The sequence below is a fragment of the Oxyura jamaicensis genome, chromosome 2 (genome assembly GCF_011077185.1).
Source record: "Oxyura jamaicensis isolate SHBP4307 breed ruddy duck chromosome 2, BPBGC_Ojam_1.0, whole genome shotgun sequence".
In the NCBI taxonomy this organism is placed as follows: Eukaryota; Metazoa; Chordata; class Aves; order Anseriformes; family Anatidae; genus Oxyura; species Oxyura jamaicensis.
Window position 1 is genome coordinate 53,947,754 of NC_048894.1, and position 14,454 is coordinate 53,962,207.

General features: G+C 38.7%; 1 protein-coding gene across 9 annotated transcripts in view; it reads left to right on the forward strand.

Annotated features, from left to right (window-relative positions):
- The window catches only part of TNS3 (tensin 3), a 247,589-nt gene that overhangs the window by 161,643 nt on the left and 71,492 nt on the right, over positions 1–14,454 (forward strand). For all 9 annotated transcript variants that reach the window (XM_035316737.1, XM_035316734.1, XM_035316735.1 and 6 more), the window contains one exon: positions 8,905–10,164. In XM_035316737.1, the coding sequence (XP_035172628.1) occupies positions 8,905–10,164 (1,260 nt within the window). The remainder of the gene's footprint in view (positions 1–8,904; positions 10,165–14,454) is intronic.

Consider the following 14,454-nt stretch of genomic DNA (forward strand, 5'->3'; position numbering starts at 1 on the left):
TGTGCATGTTCTGGTCTAGAACTGTGTGTTGGGAAGCAGTTTTTTTCTAACTCCAGAGTTACTTGTAAAACCATTAAGGTCCAAATGTGACCCTTATGAGTGGCTGGGAAATATACACTAGCATTTGCTAATGGTAAGGATTCTGTAATGTGTTGGATGTCCCCTCCTTTGCTTCTCAAAAGATTCAAGCTTTAAGGACCTCATGTGAGCCTGATGGTCCTGCTTGTTAGCTTTTTGTTAACAGCAACCGTCTTGGCTGTTTTCCTTTCAAAGTGTCATGGTTTTTGTGGTACATGCCTCTTTCTGATTTTCTTCATCTTCTTATTTTTCTGTTAAAGATAGGCAAACATAGCAAACCAAGCAGCTTCCTGATGACTGACTTACTGCTACTTCATGTCAGAAAAATAGTTCTTTAAAATTGAATCCTGATATGAACATCAACATTTGCTTAGATGTCTTGGATAGTCAGGGGAAGGAAAAAACAGTGGTAGAAAATTACTTCATACTTCTTTCTTTTTTCTCCAGTCCATTGTGTTATCCTCAAACTATAATTGTCTTTAAAACTCCCTAAAAATGGGTTAGATGATTTCCAGATGAAAGTTTTTGAACCAAGAATTGATCCTGCAGCCTTGTACCAATTTACTGCATCGGGCCTGCTTCTTAGATCATGGCTTGAGAGTTGTACTAAATGCAGTTTTAGCTCTCCAAATTCAAGAAAGCACCACAGTTAGACAGTGTGAAGGCCTAACATGATACAGATTCAAAATGTTGATCCATGTATTTTTTTTCCACAAACTTTTAATTAGTTCATTGTGATCCGTTCATTTGCATGACCCGTCTCTGCTAATCTGAGTGCCAGATCAGGTATCATCTGTACTCTGATAGCATAGAAGCTTTGAAGAGCTCTATATTGGAAAACATAGAGCTTTCAGAATTTAAATGTCCTGTACCTGAAATGGACTTGACTGGCATGCCCAGTAATCTGATAGTCCTCAAATGTGCAAAAATTTGCACAGAAACACAGTCATGAGGCCCAGAAAGCCTGGAACTGATACAGACAAAGCATCAGGAAAAATAATAATAATAATAAAAAAAAATGTTGAGTGATATGGTTTAAGACCAGCTTACCAGCTTTCTAAAGATGTAAAGATGTCCATGGCAATGCCATGGTGGGTTAATGTTGGCTAGTTGCAACGTGCCCACCAGGCTGCTTTCTAACTCATCCTTAGCTGGACAGGGAGAAAAAATGATGAAAAAAAACCATAGGTTGAGATAAAGACAGGAAAATCACTTACAAATGACTGTCATGGGCAAAACAGACTTGGCTTGGGAAAGATTAATTTAATTTATTGCCAATTAACAATAGAACAGAAGAGTGAGAACTAAACGCAGTGGGAATACCTACCCACTCACACACACATTTTCTTCCTAGGCTCAAATTCAGTCTCTTCTTCTGTTTCTTCCTTCCCCTGACTAGTATAGAGAGATGGGGAATGGGGATTACATTAACATAACACTTTGTCTCTGGTATTCCTTCTGTCTCACACTCATCCCCTGCTTTAGCATGGGGTCTCCCTCCCATGGGATACTGTCCTTCATGAACTATTCCAATGTGTGTCCTTCCCATGGTCTATAGCTCTGCAAGAACTGTTCCAGTATTGGTACTTTCCATGGGATGCAGTTCCTCAGGAACGGAATTCACCCTCATGGGTCGCCCATGGCCCACGGTTCCTGACCGAAAACCTCCTCCAGTGTGTGCTCCCTTGCATGCTCCTGCCAGGAGCCTACTTCTGTGTGAGTAGGGGCTGCACCTTCCTTCAGAATATGAATGAATGCTCTTGTATGGGGTCCTCCATGGGTTGTAGTGTGGATATCTGCTTTACTGTGGTTCTCCATGTGCTGCAAGGGAAAAACACATGCCACCATAGCCTTCTCCACAGTCTGCAGGGGAATCTCTGCTCCAGCATCTGGAGCACCTCCTTCCATTCCTTCTTCTCTGCCCCTGGTGTTTGCAGAGTTGTTTCTCATCTGATTTTCATTCCTCTCTTCCAGCTGCAGTGTCTTTTGTTTTTGTTTTTGTTTTACTCTTTCTTAAATATGTTATCACAGAGGTGTAATCAGTGTTGCTCATTGGCTCAGCTTTGTCCTTTGGCATGTCCCTTTTGGAACTTGCAGGAACTGGTTATAATCAGACTTGGGGCAGCTCCTGGTCTCTTGTAAGAGAAATCACCCCTGTAGCCCCTCCATTACAAAAATACTGCCACACAATTCCAATTTCAGACATGTAGCTATTCAGAGCTTGCCTGAGTTCCCAAAGCATTCTTGCTGTGATTGTGTGGAGGACCACTAAACCCATCTATCTGAGACAATAAAATTACAGCAGCATTACAGGTCTGTCTGAATTAATCATTTGCAAGTAAACTCTCCATAGGAGAGGTTAATTTGTTGACAGCTGATGTTACCTGGTTCAGGTTTTTTCCACTACTCTAACTAGCACATGCGTCAGTGTTGCACCTCAGTCTGTGTTCAGGCCTGCTGACTGCTTAGGGTTTAAGACCACCAGCACACGAACTGTAGGCTTACAAAAGAGCAGAAGAGGCCTGCAGTTGCACTAAGGAATACCACTGTATTTTTGTTTGTTCTTTTCTCACAGTGAGCCAAAATGTAGTGAGACGAAAACAAAAGTTGCATCTTACATGAGACTAATCCATTTATATTGAGTTTTGAATATGCCTTTTTTTGTTTCTTTTCACATTTTTGAGGCAAATTTTGGAAGTTTTCAGTGATTCTGTATTGTCCTACTAGTAATCCAGGAGCAAAGAGCCAGTTCTCTGGTTTTCAAAGAGTACTGTCTGCATAGCTTGTCTGTATGGTTTGTGTCTTTTATCAGACTCGTGACTAAAATGTGCAGCCATTTACAGATTTGTAAGAACAGCAACACATGAACAGGAAAGCATGTACTTTTTGAATTGGGTTTGAACTTAACTTCTAACTCTTTCATAATCAATGAATAGGTAGATGTATTTTGTAAACATGAGAGCTACTTTTAGTCTTTATTCAAGTGAGAAGTCATTAAAATATTGAAAGTCCCTTAAACAAAAATTGAATGTTGTGTAGGGGCATGGCTGTCTTTTGGTGATGGATGCACACATTTTGAATATTTAGAGCAGAAGTTTGTGGGCTGCCATGTGGTGAGATACAGCTGTTATTAAAGGAGTAATAGGCTTGCTCCCCCCAGTTTGAGCTGATTCATTCCAGAGACAGAGAAGGAGTCAATGCCTGCCAGTGTGTGGGAGCTTGAGAGCAGCAGCTGCTACATAAAAATAAGCACGATCACCACAGGACTTCATGAAAGTTTTTCTTGCCTGAGAACTCCAGTAACGCACAATTTTTGAAGACTTCAGTGATGTGAGTGGCTGACCTGATTGTTTGACACAGAAGAACAATGTTTTCTAAAGGCTGCATGTTCCAAAAAAAGGCAATCATAAGGCAATCATGAGTGTGTGGCTAAATTATTTGAAGATTGAAACTCACTTGGCTTCATTGGATATTCAAACAGACCGAGAAAAGGACCAGTGTAAGGAAATAGCTTGTATACTGAATTACCTTTTCAGTCAAGCCATTTGTATTCCTCCTTGCCTCCGGGAGTTCAGATTTCATTGAACCTGATTGTCCCCTCCCGCTCCTCCCTTGTGTTTACATTTTCATTTGTTTTTTTTTTCTCCTGATAGAAGTCTCATGCTTCTTTAGCAAGACCATTTATTTACCTCCAAGAGCAGGGACAGCAGCTGCAGCTCAAAGAGCAGAAGTAGAGACATTTCTTGCCTTTTTAAGCTGGAGTGTTTTACTTAACTCTTGTGTTTCCTCAGTATGCAGTTGCTTAGAGAGTATTAGTTGATTTAAATGAGCTGTTGATTGATTATTGCAGAAAGCTCATGAATGGCCTGGTAAAGAAGTAAGAAGTGTTGTTGTGGTTCACGAGCTGGAAATACAGACCATATGTATTTCTGTATTAATTTTACAGGAACTGTATGGGAAGAGTTTGCAAGGCATGAGGGCCTGTGCTTGTTAGGGAGGGAGAAAGGAAAAGACAGATGCACAGAAAAAGATTTAACTTGGGAGGAATGCAACTCGGGACTTGTCCATATTTGCCTGAAGAGAGAAATATTTATTTGTGAGGTTGAAAAAAAAATCCAAATCTCCTGTAATATTTCCTGCTGCAACATGAACAATGGAACAGTGTGCAAAGGTTTGTATATTTACAACCTTCTTTATGTTCAAGTGGACTGGGTCAGAATGGCTCTTGTTGAATTTATAGTATATGTGTTTACATAGGTGGCTTGCATTTGTCTGTGTGTTCACAAGTGGTGAATAGACAGGGGATAGCTGGGGGGACAAGCTGGGCTGGAAGACTGAAATGTCTTTTTACTCACAAGTCTGCCTTCAGGTATTTGGATTTCAAGAAGGGCATTGCCAGGAAACATGGACTTGGATGTAAGCCACTGAACTGGGTATGTGTTGGTATTTCAGCTTCTAATTTTTATGTAAGTTGCTCTTTGTGCATAAGGTATGGGAACGAAAATACACACATAGCCTTTGCTCTGAGGCTATTTATAAGGGGGCTCCTGATACTGGCGTGTCTGTGTGTTTCAGATTCAGTGTGTGAATTTTGCCAGACTTGCAGTCTGGGCAATTCAGTGTGTTGGAGCACCTCCTGGGAAGAGAAATCAGACTGAAAGAAAGTGGGCCCCTTAAATTTGTTTAACTAAATTCCAGCATTACTTAGGTCTCCACCCCTGTGAACTTCCCATGTTTTTTTGACAGCTGCATTACTCTCATGTTTTACAGAGCGGTACTTCCTTGGGAAAAATGAGAGTAGGGACTGAGCTGTGCATTGAGAAGAGGTACTGAATATATAAGGCCTCTGCAGTGCCATTATTTATCAAGGTGCACAGAATAAACTTATGCTTTGCCAGTATATTTTCTAATTTTCTTTGGTCCAAAAATATTCACTACATACGAAGCTTCACCTTTGCAATTAAGTTGGATATCACTTTGTGGGAAAAAACATGGACAAAGGCCAGAGTAAAGCAAAGTTGTAAAGTCCTAGTGTGGAGGTATTCCAAAATTATGGTTGAGCAAAAGAGAAGATATAAAATCAAGGTGTTACATAATCTGAGAAGAAGGACTTAAATACCTTGTATTTTGAAGGTTATAGTATTTGAATAGTTTGTCCTGGTCTTTTGAACAAATATCATAGAAGCACAGAATGTTTTGGGTTGGAAGAAACCTTAAAGATCACCAGTTGCTGTGGCCAGAGACACCTTCTGCTTGATTAGTATGCCCAAAGCCCTATCCAACCTGGCCTTGAGCTTTTCCAGGGATGAGGCATCCACATCTTCTCTGGGCAACCTGTGCCAGTGCCTCACCACCCTCACTGTGAATAATTTCTTTCTTATATCAAATCTAAACCTACCCTTTTTTGGTTTAAAACTGTTACCCCTTGTCCTGTCACTATACTCCCTGATAAAGAGTCCCTTCCCTTGTTTCCCATATGCCCCCTTTAAGCGTTGGAAAGGTGTTATAAGGTCTTCCTGGAGCCTTCTCTTCTCTAGGCTAAATAACCCCAACTATTTCAACCTCTGTTGCAGGAGAGGCTGAGATAAAAGAACAACATACACACTATATAACACATATGGCTCATTATATAGTATATTTATGTGATGTGCTTGACCTTCAGATCAACAGTCCACTGGCAGTCTGGCCATTTTCTCATCTGGACATTTGTTGCTGTGCTGTGGCACTGTGTAATGATACTGGGAGGGCAAATATAAAGGCAAATCTGGAAAGTGTTTTTTTTTTTTTTTTTTTTTTTTTTTTTTTGATCACTTTCCTAGGTTCTCTGATTGTACTTGAGAAATTGAAAGATTTTGTATGTAACATTTCTGTATGGGGAACCAAATGTGCTCAAATGTTTCATCTGGAGTGAGGTATTTATGGCTGGCTAGCACATGTGAAGGATTTACAGCCTAGCTTTGGGTAACTCAAAAGCGAAGATTTCTTGAAAGAGTACTAGTCCTATATTTATGTTACCATGTTCTAGTTCAAACCTGTAACCTCTTCAATTCTGTTTTGTGTCAGGATATTCAAGTATTCAAATCAAAACAGTGCTGTGTGTTTTCTTTCCTTTTTTTTTTTTTTTTTAAACTCAAAACTAACCATACAGAGAAGAAAATGCCATCTAATAGTTACTCTTATCACTTTGCTTGCTTATTTAATTTTAGCAATTTATTGTGGTTACTGTATTAAATAATTCCGTATGAAAGTTCTTCTGTCCTTTTGTGCTGAACCTCCATGAGTGCTTCATTGTCCTAGCAGCAGTGAGAACTTAAGAGAAATCACAGCATGGAAGTGGCTGAGAAATTGTAATTTGTCTGTCTTTTCCTTAGGTACAGTATTTTTTTCATAAATACTGTTTAAAAATATCTGTACACTGACATTTGACCTCATGCATTGCAGCTCTTTTCACTGTGGGATTTCTGCATTATATCACAAATTTAGCAAACTTCTACTTTCACCTGTAGACAAATTCTACTGCAAGGGGAATTGCTTTCTTTTTCCCTTAGCCTGACGACTTGTTCTGTAAAGGAATATTTTTGGTCTTTTGGATGAGCTAATTTTAAAATCAACAATAGGCAAGTCATAGTACCTAGTCCTTAAAAAGTAAAAAATTGTCCTTTAATTATTGGTTAAAATCTATTATCTTATAACCTTCAATGTATAAGTGTTTAAACTTATTGAAAACTCTGCCTGCAGAAAATGTCAAAATTACTGTGGTGCAATTTTAAGTATATTTTGAAAATGTGTGTTAGAGTTGATGCATTGGTTTCTCTGTGAATCATTTGATTCTGGAACTGCCACAGATGTAGACTAAGCTGTTGGTTACCTTTGACAAAAACCTGTCTGTTCCTAAGTTGTAACGGTCTGATTTTCTTTTTATCAAACAATTCTCAAACTATGGGTAGGAAAAAGTTCTTCAGAAACTTCTGCTTAATATAAATGCTTTTGTAAATGAACATTAATAAACCTTTGGAAGTAGAACCACTCATTTTGCTTTCTTGGCTTGGAGTGCAATAGAAATATTTACTCTTAAAGGTTTTTGTAAGAAATAGAATTCTGTTCATTTTCATCATTGAGGAAAAGCCCAGTAGCCATACGCTGCCTGAGGTTGAATTAAACTTTGTGATGTGTGTGGAAGGTGGAAAAGCAAATCTGATAAAGGATTACTCCATACCTTGTAAGAATGTGCCTCCTGGGACTTAATTTAATTTCCTTGGTCTATGACGTCAAGATGACATTTTAAAAAATCCCTGACAGAGGTGAGAAAAAATGGCTTAGATAAAAAGGTGGATTCAAATAAACTCTTGAGCTTTTAAAATGTTCCAGAGGGAAATCACTATTCATTGTTTTTATTCATTATGTTTTTTTTTTTTTCTGGGAGACTAAAAGTTTTCTCAACAATTCTAATTACCCATTTTGTATGTATTTCATATATGTTATTGTAAAGTGTATGTTTGCTAATCCTGTTAGTGGTAAAATATAATGTCTAAAATACTACATATGTGATAAAGCACACAGACAGTCCAGACTGACTGTACCCAGGCTGTTAGTCCAGAGGCTGAAAGTTTAATCTCTAATTTGTGATGCTCTTGACTTTCTTGCTGTATGTTTTGCATTCCTTTTTTTGGCTTATTGAAAAAATATTAATATGTATTACACTGTAATGAGGAATGGTGGCTGCAGCATGAAAGATTCAAGAATATGGGACAAGTTCCTGTAGATAGCAAGAAGCAAGGCAGAGGGGATCATGGATGTCAGTCCTAGGTTCAAAAGCCATTTCAGTGGTTACTTCAGTGAAGCCTCCCAGTTGATTTCATTAGCCCTGTAAGAGGGTGAAACCTGGCTCACCCAGTTCTTATGTACATAACCAATGTCATTGAACTGTGCTAATTGTGCATATGTAATTGGAAGGAGGAATTTATCTGTTCTCAACATCTGTCTAAATAGATGCATTTTCCTGTAAAATTGCTCTATTTTCCTAAGATGTTCTAAACAGAAAAGAAAGTTCTAGCCCTTTTTTATTATGAGCTGCTATTCATAAACTTTAGAGGAGCAGGGACCTCAGAGATCAGATGTAATGTTAGGTTCTTCCCATCATTGTTGAGAAAGGAGTTACATTCTGATTGAGGGAATATGGCCTCACTAATTAAAAGTGGAAACATGAAGTACATACCACAACCTCCACATGTATATAGATTTTATAGTCTAACAGATATAGGCTTATGCATGCCTCTGTGAAGAGGTCTTATGTATATTCTAAGGACTGCAGCTCTGACTGAAATCCTGTTGTTTCCTTGTACCACCAAGAAAAAGAGTAAATGATTTTTCATAGTGTATTTAGACTATCAAATGTAAATGAATGAACCAGTGATTGCATGATTCTTGCTGTGAATGGAGTGCATGGTAGCTGCCTCTCAAAGTTCTGGCAGTTCTTCGAATTAGTTTGAAGATTTTGTTGAGACATAAAACAGTGTAAGAGAGAACATCATTTCATCTTGGCCTGGTAAGATCACAATTAAGCATTTCACCATCCAGAATATGGATGAATGGCTTGTTACATTTTCATCAAGAACTTTGTTATAAACTGAAATGTAAATGGAAAAAATGAAAGAAGACAATGCTGTTGGTTGCTACTGAATTTGTAGAGCCAATTTAGTTTTGCAGAAACAATACCATTAGTATTAGCAGTACTTCTGAGTGTAGTATGACATAATGTACCTTACAAGCTCTTATATAATGCCTTGTCTTTTTCTCTCTCTTCCTTTCTTACTTATCTCTCCACAGTGCTGCATACCCAAGGTCCTATTGATGGCAGTCTATACGCAAAAGTAAGAAAGAAGAGCTCTTCAGACAGCAGCATCCCTGGTGTTGCTCAGGGTGTTCCTGTGACAAGCAGTCCTGATCACAGTGATCATACCCTGTCTGTCAGCAGTGATTCAGGACACTCAACAGCTTCCATCAGGACAGACAAAACTGAGGAGCGCCTTGTGCCAGGCGTCAAACGGGGGCTGAGCCCACAAGAGAAGGCAGAACTGGACCAGCTACTTAGTGGCTTTGGTTTGGAGGATTCTGTCAGTAACACCAAAGATATGACTGATGCTGGAAGCAAATACAATGGGACTCGTCACATAGTTCCAGCTCAGGTTCATGTGAATGGAAACACCAAACTGAAGGACAGGGAGACTGATATTTTGGATGACGAAATGCCTAATCATGATCTTCACAGTGTGGACAGCATTGGGACTTTGTCTTCATCAGAAGGGCAGCAATCAACCCACCTAGGGAATTTGAGTTGCCACAAGAGCAGTCAGAACTCCCTTCTCTCAGATGGCTTTGGAAGTAACACTGGGGAGGACCATCAGGGTGTTATTGCCCCAGACCTGGGAATTGGTGTGGATCCCCTCTATGAGAGATCATTTGGAAGCACTGAGCCAAAGTCAACTCAGCAATTGCAAAGGAATCCTTCTGTTTCACCCCAGCCTCAAGCCTATGGCCCAAGTAACTACTCTACTCAGACCTGGGTTCGCCAGCAGCAGATGGTCACTGCTCACCAATATGGTTTTGTCCCAGAGAATGAAATGCGGGTTGGCATTCATAACACTGTGGAGAATTCAGGCAGTGTCCAGAGCCAGTCCCGAGTTCCAGGCACACCAACACATGGCTCCAGTAGTAGAGATGCTGTGCAGAGGGGGCTAGGAAGTATACCAGGTGTTGCCGGAGCTGCAGAACATACTAGCAATGAAAGTTTTAAGTTGGGGCCGGTGTCACAGAGGGATGCAAATAGCCTGGATCTCGGAGTGAATGCAGGGGACTTGCCAGCTTCTCCAACTTTGGATATTGATCAGTCTATTGAACAACTGAACAGGCTGATCTTGGAATTAGACCCTACATTTGAACCTATCCCAACCCGCATTAACACGGTCACCAGGGACACAGATCAAGTAAATGGTTTCACCAGCCTTAATGTGGGTGTGGAAGAGCTTAGCAGGAGCCCTGGCTTCCATGAGAAATTAGAGGTCATAAACAGGAATCCCTCCCATCATGGTAAGCTGTTGAATGTTGTATGGCAATACTGTCTGAATTCTTTTGAATAGTTTTTGAAGTGGTTTTCCCAGCACATCTGCTCCTGATACAGTGCTGTAAGACCTCAGATCAAGAATTAAACTTTCAGGATGATTATCAAGGAGCTCTTCCTGATATCCTGATGTGTAACAGTCCAAGAAATTATGGAATCATGCTGATTTAAAAAATGTGGTTTTGAAGATTATTAAATGCCTTTGGATACTTGTTTTTTTACATGAAAAAAGTACTGTTCAGCAAATTCTAACCTTTAGGTCATCAGTTGTAATTTTTGCTGCTCTAAGTTGATAGAGAAGCAGAATTCCTACATGAATTCCTACATTACTACATGAGACATTTTTAAAAGGTATCTGGAGTGGAACATTTTACAATTTTTTTGATGATTATTTATGATTTCCACTTAAGGTAGGAGAAAAAGCTCTTAAGTTAATTTGCTCTTCAAATTTAGTGTAATGCTTTTGTATTAAATTTCTGCACTATACTTTTATGCATATAGTAATCTTTGACAGTGAGGTATTTTAAAACATATTCTTTGTGGAGTGTTGTTCTGTTTAGAAATTCAGAAGTCACAGTGTTTGCTTGCTATCTGCTATCTCTGTATAAGTCAACTGAAACCTTTCATTAATGCTGTAGCTAACACTTGTGACCAGCCTTTCTGGTCTTGCTTTCATGATCTGAAGTTCTGTGTGTTCTAATTCCTCTAGCAGAACATACCCACTTCCCTTATTTTCTTCTTCTACCTCTTCCCACCTCCAGTTTTGGTGTAATAAAAAATTTGCTTGCTTCTCTGGTATTTGATTGCAATATCAGCCAACATGCCAGAACATCTCTGTGGCCTTGTCGACACAAATGAGCTGCTTCAGCTCAAGCCCAACTGGATATGTCAAATTAATAGATGATGACCATGCCTAAGTGTAGCATGTGGTTCCTGTTAGTGTGCAAGCCTAACGAGGATCAAGAAGGGTGATTTCTTGTAAAGAAGGTGAAATCATAACTATGTATTTAGAAGGGTAACTGAGGAAATCCAAAAAACAAAGTATATGTTTTGTGATTCTTACAGGATTAAATTAATCAGTAATTGTATTGAATCTTTCCAAGTGATTAGCTGATACACAAATAATGAAAACAAGATTTTTCTAGCAGAAGAAATCTTCTCTTTGGTATACAGTAGTATACTAAATCCTGTGTTTAAAGATAACCAGGGGCACATAGAGCAGGCTGCCCAGGACCATGTCCAGACACCTTTTGAATTATCTCCAAGATGGGAGATTCCACAATCTCTCTGGACAAGCTTGGTCACCTTCTCAGTTAAAAAAAAAATTATATATATATATATATATATATATATATATATAATAAAAAAAATCCTGATATTCGGTTGGAATCCCTTTATGTTTCAGTTTGTGCCCACTGCCTCTTGTCCTGTCCCCTGTCACCACTGAAGTTGCGCAGGCTCTGTCCTATTTGCTCCCTCAGTTCAGGTATTAATGTAATAAGATCCCCAACGCGCTTTCATTTAATCAATAACTTAACAAGAAGTATTCCATCCAGTATTTTGTTCTGAACTGTACTGAACTCTGAGCAGGTCAAAAACACTGAAAAGTGTTCATGAATCAGATTTATGTCTGGTTTTGTATATGGGGAAAGAGGTATTTTACAAAGCATTTTGCTGCTTATGAAGTTACATTTTTTTAGGTAAATACTGAAGCATACTATTTAGAAATGATCTTTCTTTGGGAAAGTTAAAGTACAGGAGAGGAATAATTAGAATATGTACTCAGAAGTTGACTTGCAGTTCTTTTAGCTCTAGCAATGCATATAGGAAATAATTTCTGTCCCTGATTTTCAGTGTTGGTTTTTGCCTCTTCTTTTAGTGTTTAATTTCTTCTGCAAATTGCTACATTTGGTTATGGCAGCAAAAACTCTCCCAGCCTAGTTTTCCAAAGCATTTTAAACTCTGTTTCAGGGAGAGTATTGAAACAAGTCTTTGGTTTGATTGAAAGACCTCTTGGAATGAGAAGGCATTTTTCTCAGAACAGCATTTCCCAAAACTGCATCAGTCCTTTAAGATGGAGTCTGCCGTGCCTGCAAGCAGCTATGATCTATGTGAGATGTTCCTTGAGTAAGGGTAGGCCAACAATGCGTCATGCATTGTGCATTGCTCATTGACCAGCTGCTCATGGAAGCCTCATCAGCATCCCCGATGAGCTCCACTGGAAATGAATGCTAAGGTTCAATATACAAAAGCTTCATAGAGTAAATCAATTAATTAAATTCCATCTGGAAAACCACTGACATTTTCAGAGCTTGTGTGAAATCCCACTGTGTACAGAGACATGGGAATTGAAGTGTTTTACAAGGCTGATCACTAAGTATTTGCTGCAAAAGGCTACAGCAGCCTGGGAGTGTAAGAAAGTTTTTTCTTGGCCTCCAGGGCTAACAAAATATGTGTAATGTAGCACAAAGCTGAAAGTACCAGCTTTAATTTCTAGAAATGCTAACATCTCTCTTGGTTATGTTACTGTGTTTAAATTATTTCATGTATTTTTCTTCTTATAAGGCAAATAGAGCGAAGGTTAAAAGTTTGTAAGGATCTCAGGCTTCAAGGTATATGAGGCTAATTACTAAATGCATTAGGTTTCCTAAGAGTTTCTCCTCAGTTTTGTGTGGTTTAGTGCCAATAACTATTTGAGTCTTCCTTTATATAATTTGTTAGAAAAGATGTTGAAATTCAGATAAGCCATTTCAAAAAGCTGGTTAAAATGACTTGGTGACACTGCTTTTGCTGTTATTGTTGCCTTTTTTTTTTTTTTTTGATAGTAGATAATTAGGCCAAATATTTCAGATCAGCATTCAGTGCTTCTAGTAGAGAGAGCTATTAAAAATATAACTGGCAAATTCTAGTATTGAAAGGGCTCGGCATGCTTTAATTTGGTCACCTTATGGAAGGCTGGAAAGCAGCTTCTCTGCAAACATGAAAGGAATTCAGTGCACTCTGTTAGCAAAAAACAAACAAACAAACAAACAAACAAAAAAACAAAGAAACAACATCCCCCCCCCCCCCCCCCAATATTTGTAGTTGGTAAGTTTGTCTGCAAATGTGATGTCTCAGCCTGATGTTGTTCTAACATTTGTGCAGTTTTTGAACTCAAACACTAAAACTGTGCAGCCATACCCAACTCCCAGCTCAGTTTTATAGCTAGCTTGAGTACCTCTGTGTGATTTTTTATTTCAGCATATTAGGCATACCTTGTCTAGCAAAACCAGAATAAACTGTTATTTGGAACTTTAAGTCATTTCTTAAATTTTTGCTTGGAGGAAGTACTTCATTCATGCTTTAGCTCTCCTGAAATCAGATTCTGTTGAAGTTCATAACAAAGCCTTTCATTGACATGAGAGACTTTAGGAGCAAGTTGGCAAGTAAAGGGTTACCCATGCATTTTTAAGGGCAGAAATAGATGAATGAACTGCATCTACAGTTTAAGCATTGCAGGAAGCCTGAAATGTGTGGAATCCAGGATATAGAATGCAATACTGAAGGCCTGTGTTGGCCTCTAGTGCTAGCTTTTTCATACTGAGATTTATGGGCCACATTTTAGTCATATTTCCAGTAACTTAGGATATTTATGTTTAGAAAAAAATCCTTTAAAATTTTAACTCTTGAAGAGCTTTCTTTTCTATTTACTTTCAATTTTTCAAGGCCTTGTGCTGCCACTGTTTTCAGTTTGAATAGCATCTTTTAGCCTTAGTAATCTCTTTGAAACAAGGTGCTAATATAAAACTTTCAAGACTCATAAGATCTGATTGAGGCAGCTACAAGAAGCCTTATATATTCTCACCTGAAATCTCCTTGTGGTGGTCCATGTTGAGAAGTTATAGTTCATTTCATTGAACACAGTGAAACTGAATGGGTGCTTTTCTTTTGCTGCAACTCCTAATTTGGTGGCATGTGCAAAGGGTTTATTAGTTAAGGTTTCTGGAGATGTAAGCTGTACCACCATCATTTTCAGTGATTTCTAATTCACAGGATGACATATTTTGGTAAAAGAGGCAGAGAACAGTGTAAGTAAGGATTTAAATATTTGACTTTAGCCAGTACCTTTAGGCAACAGAGTGCATTTGAGTGCCCTGAAGCTTAAAGACCATTGTTTGCAGCTAATGTAGGTAGTGTCTGGAGGAGTTTCCATTGTGTAAAAATCATGTTTCTTGCTCTTGAGTGATAAGCAGCAATTTTGAATGTCCTCTGCCTGCTCT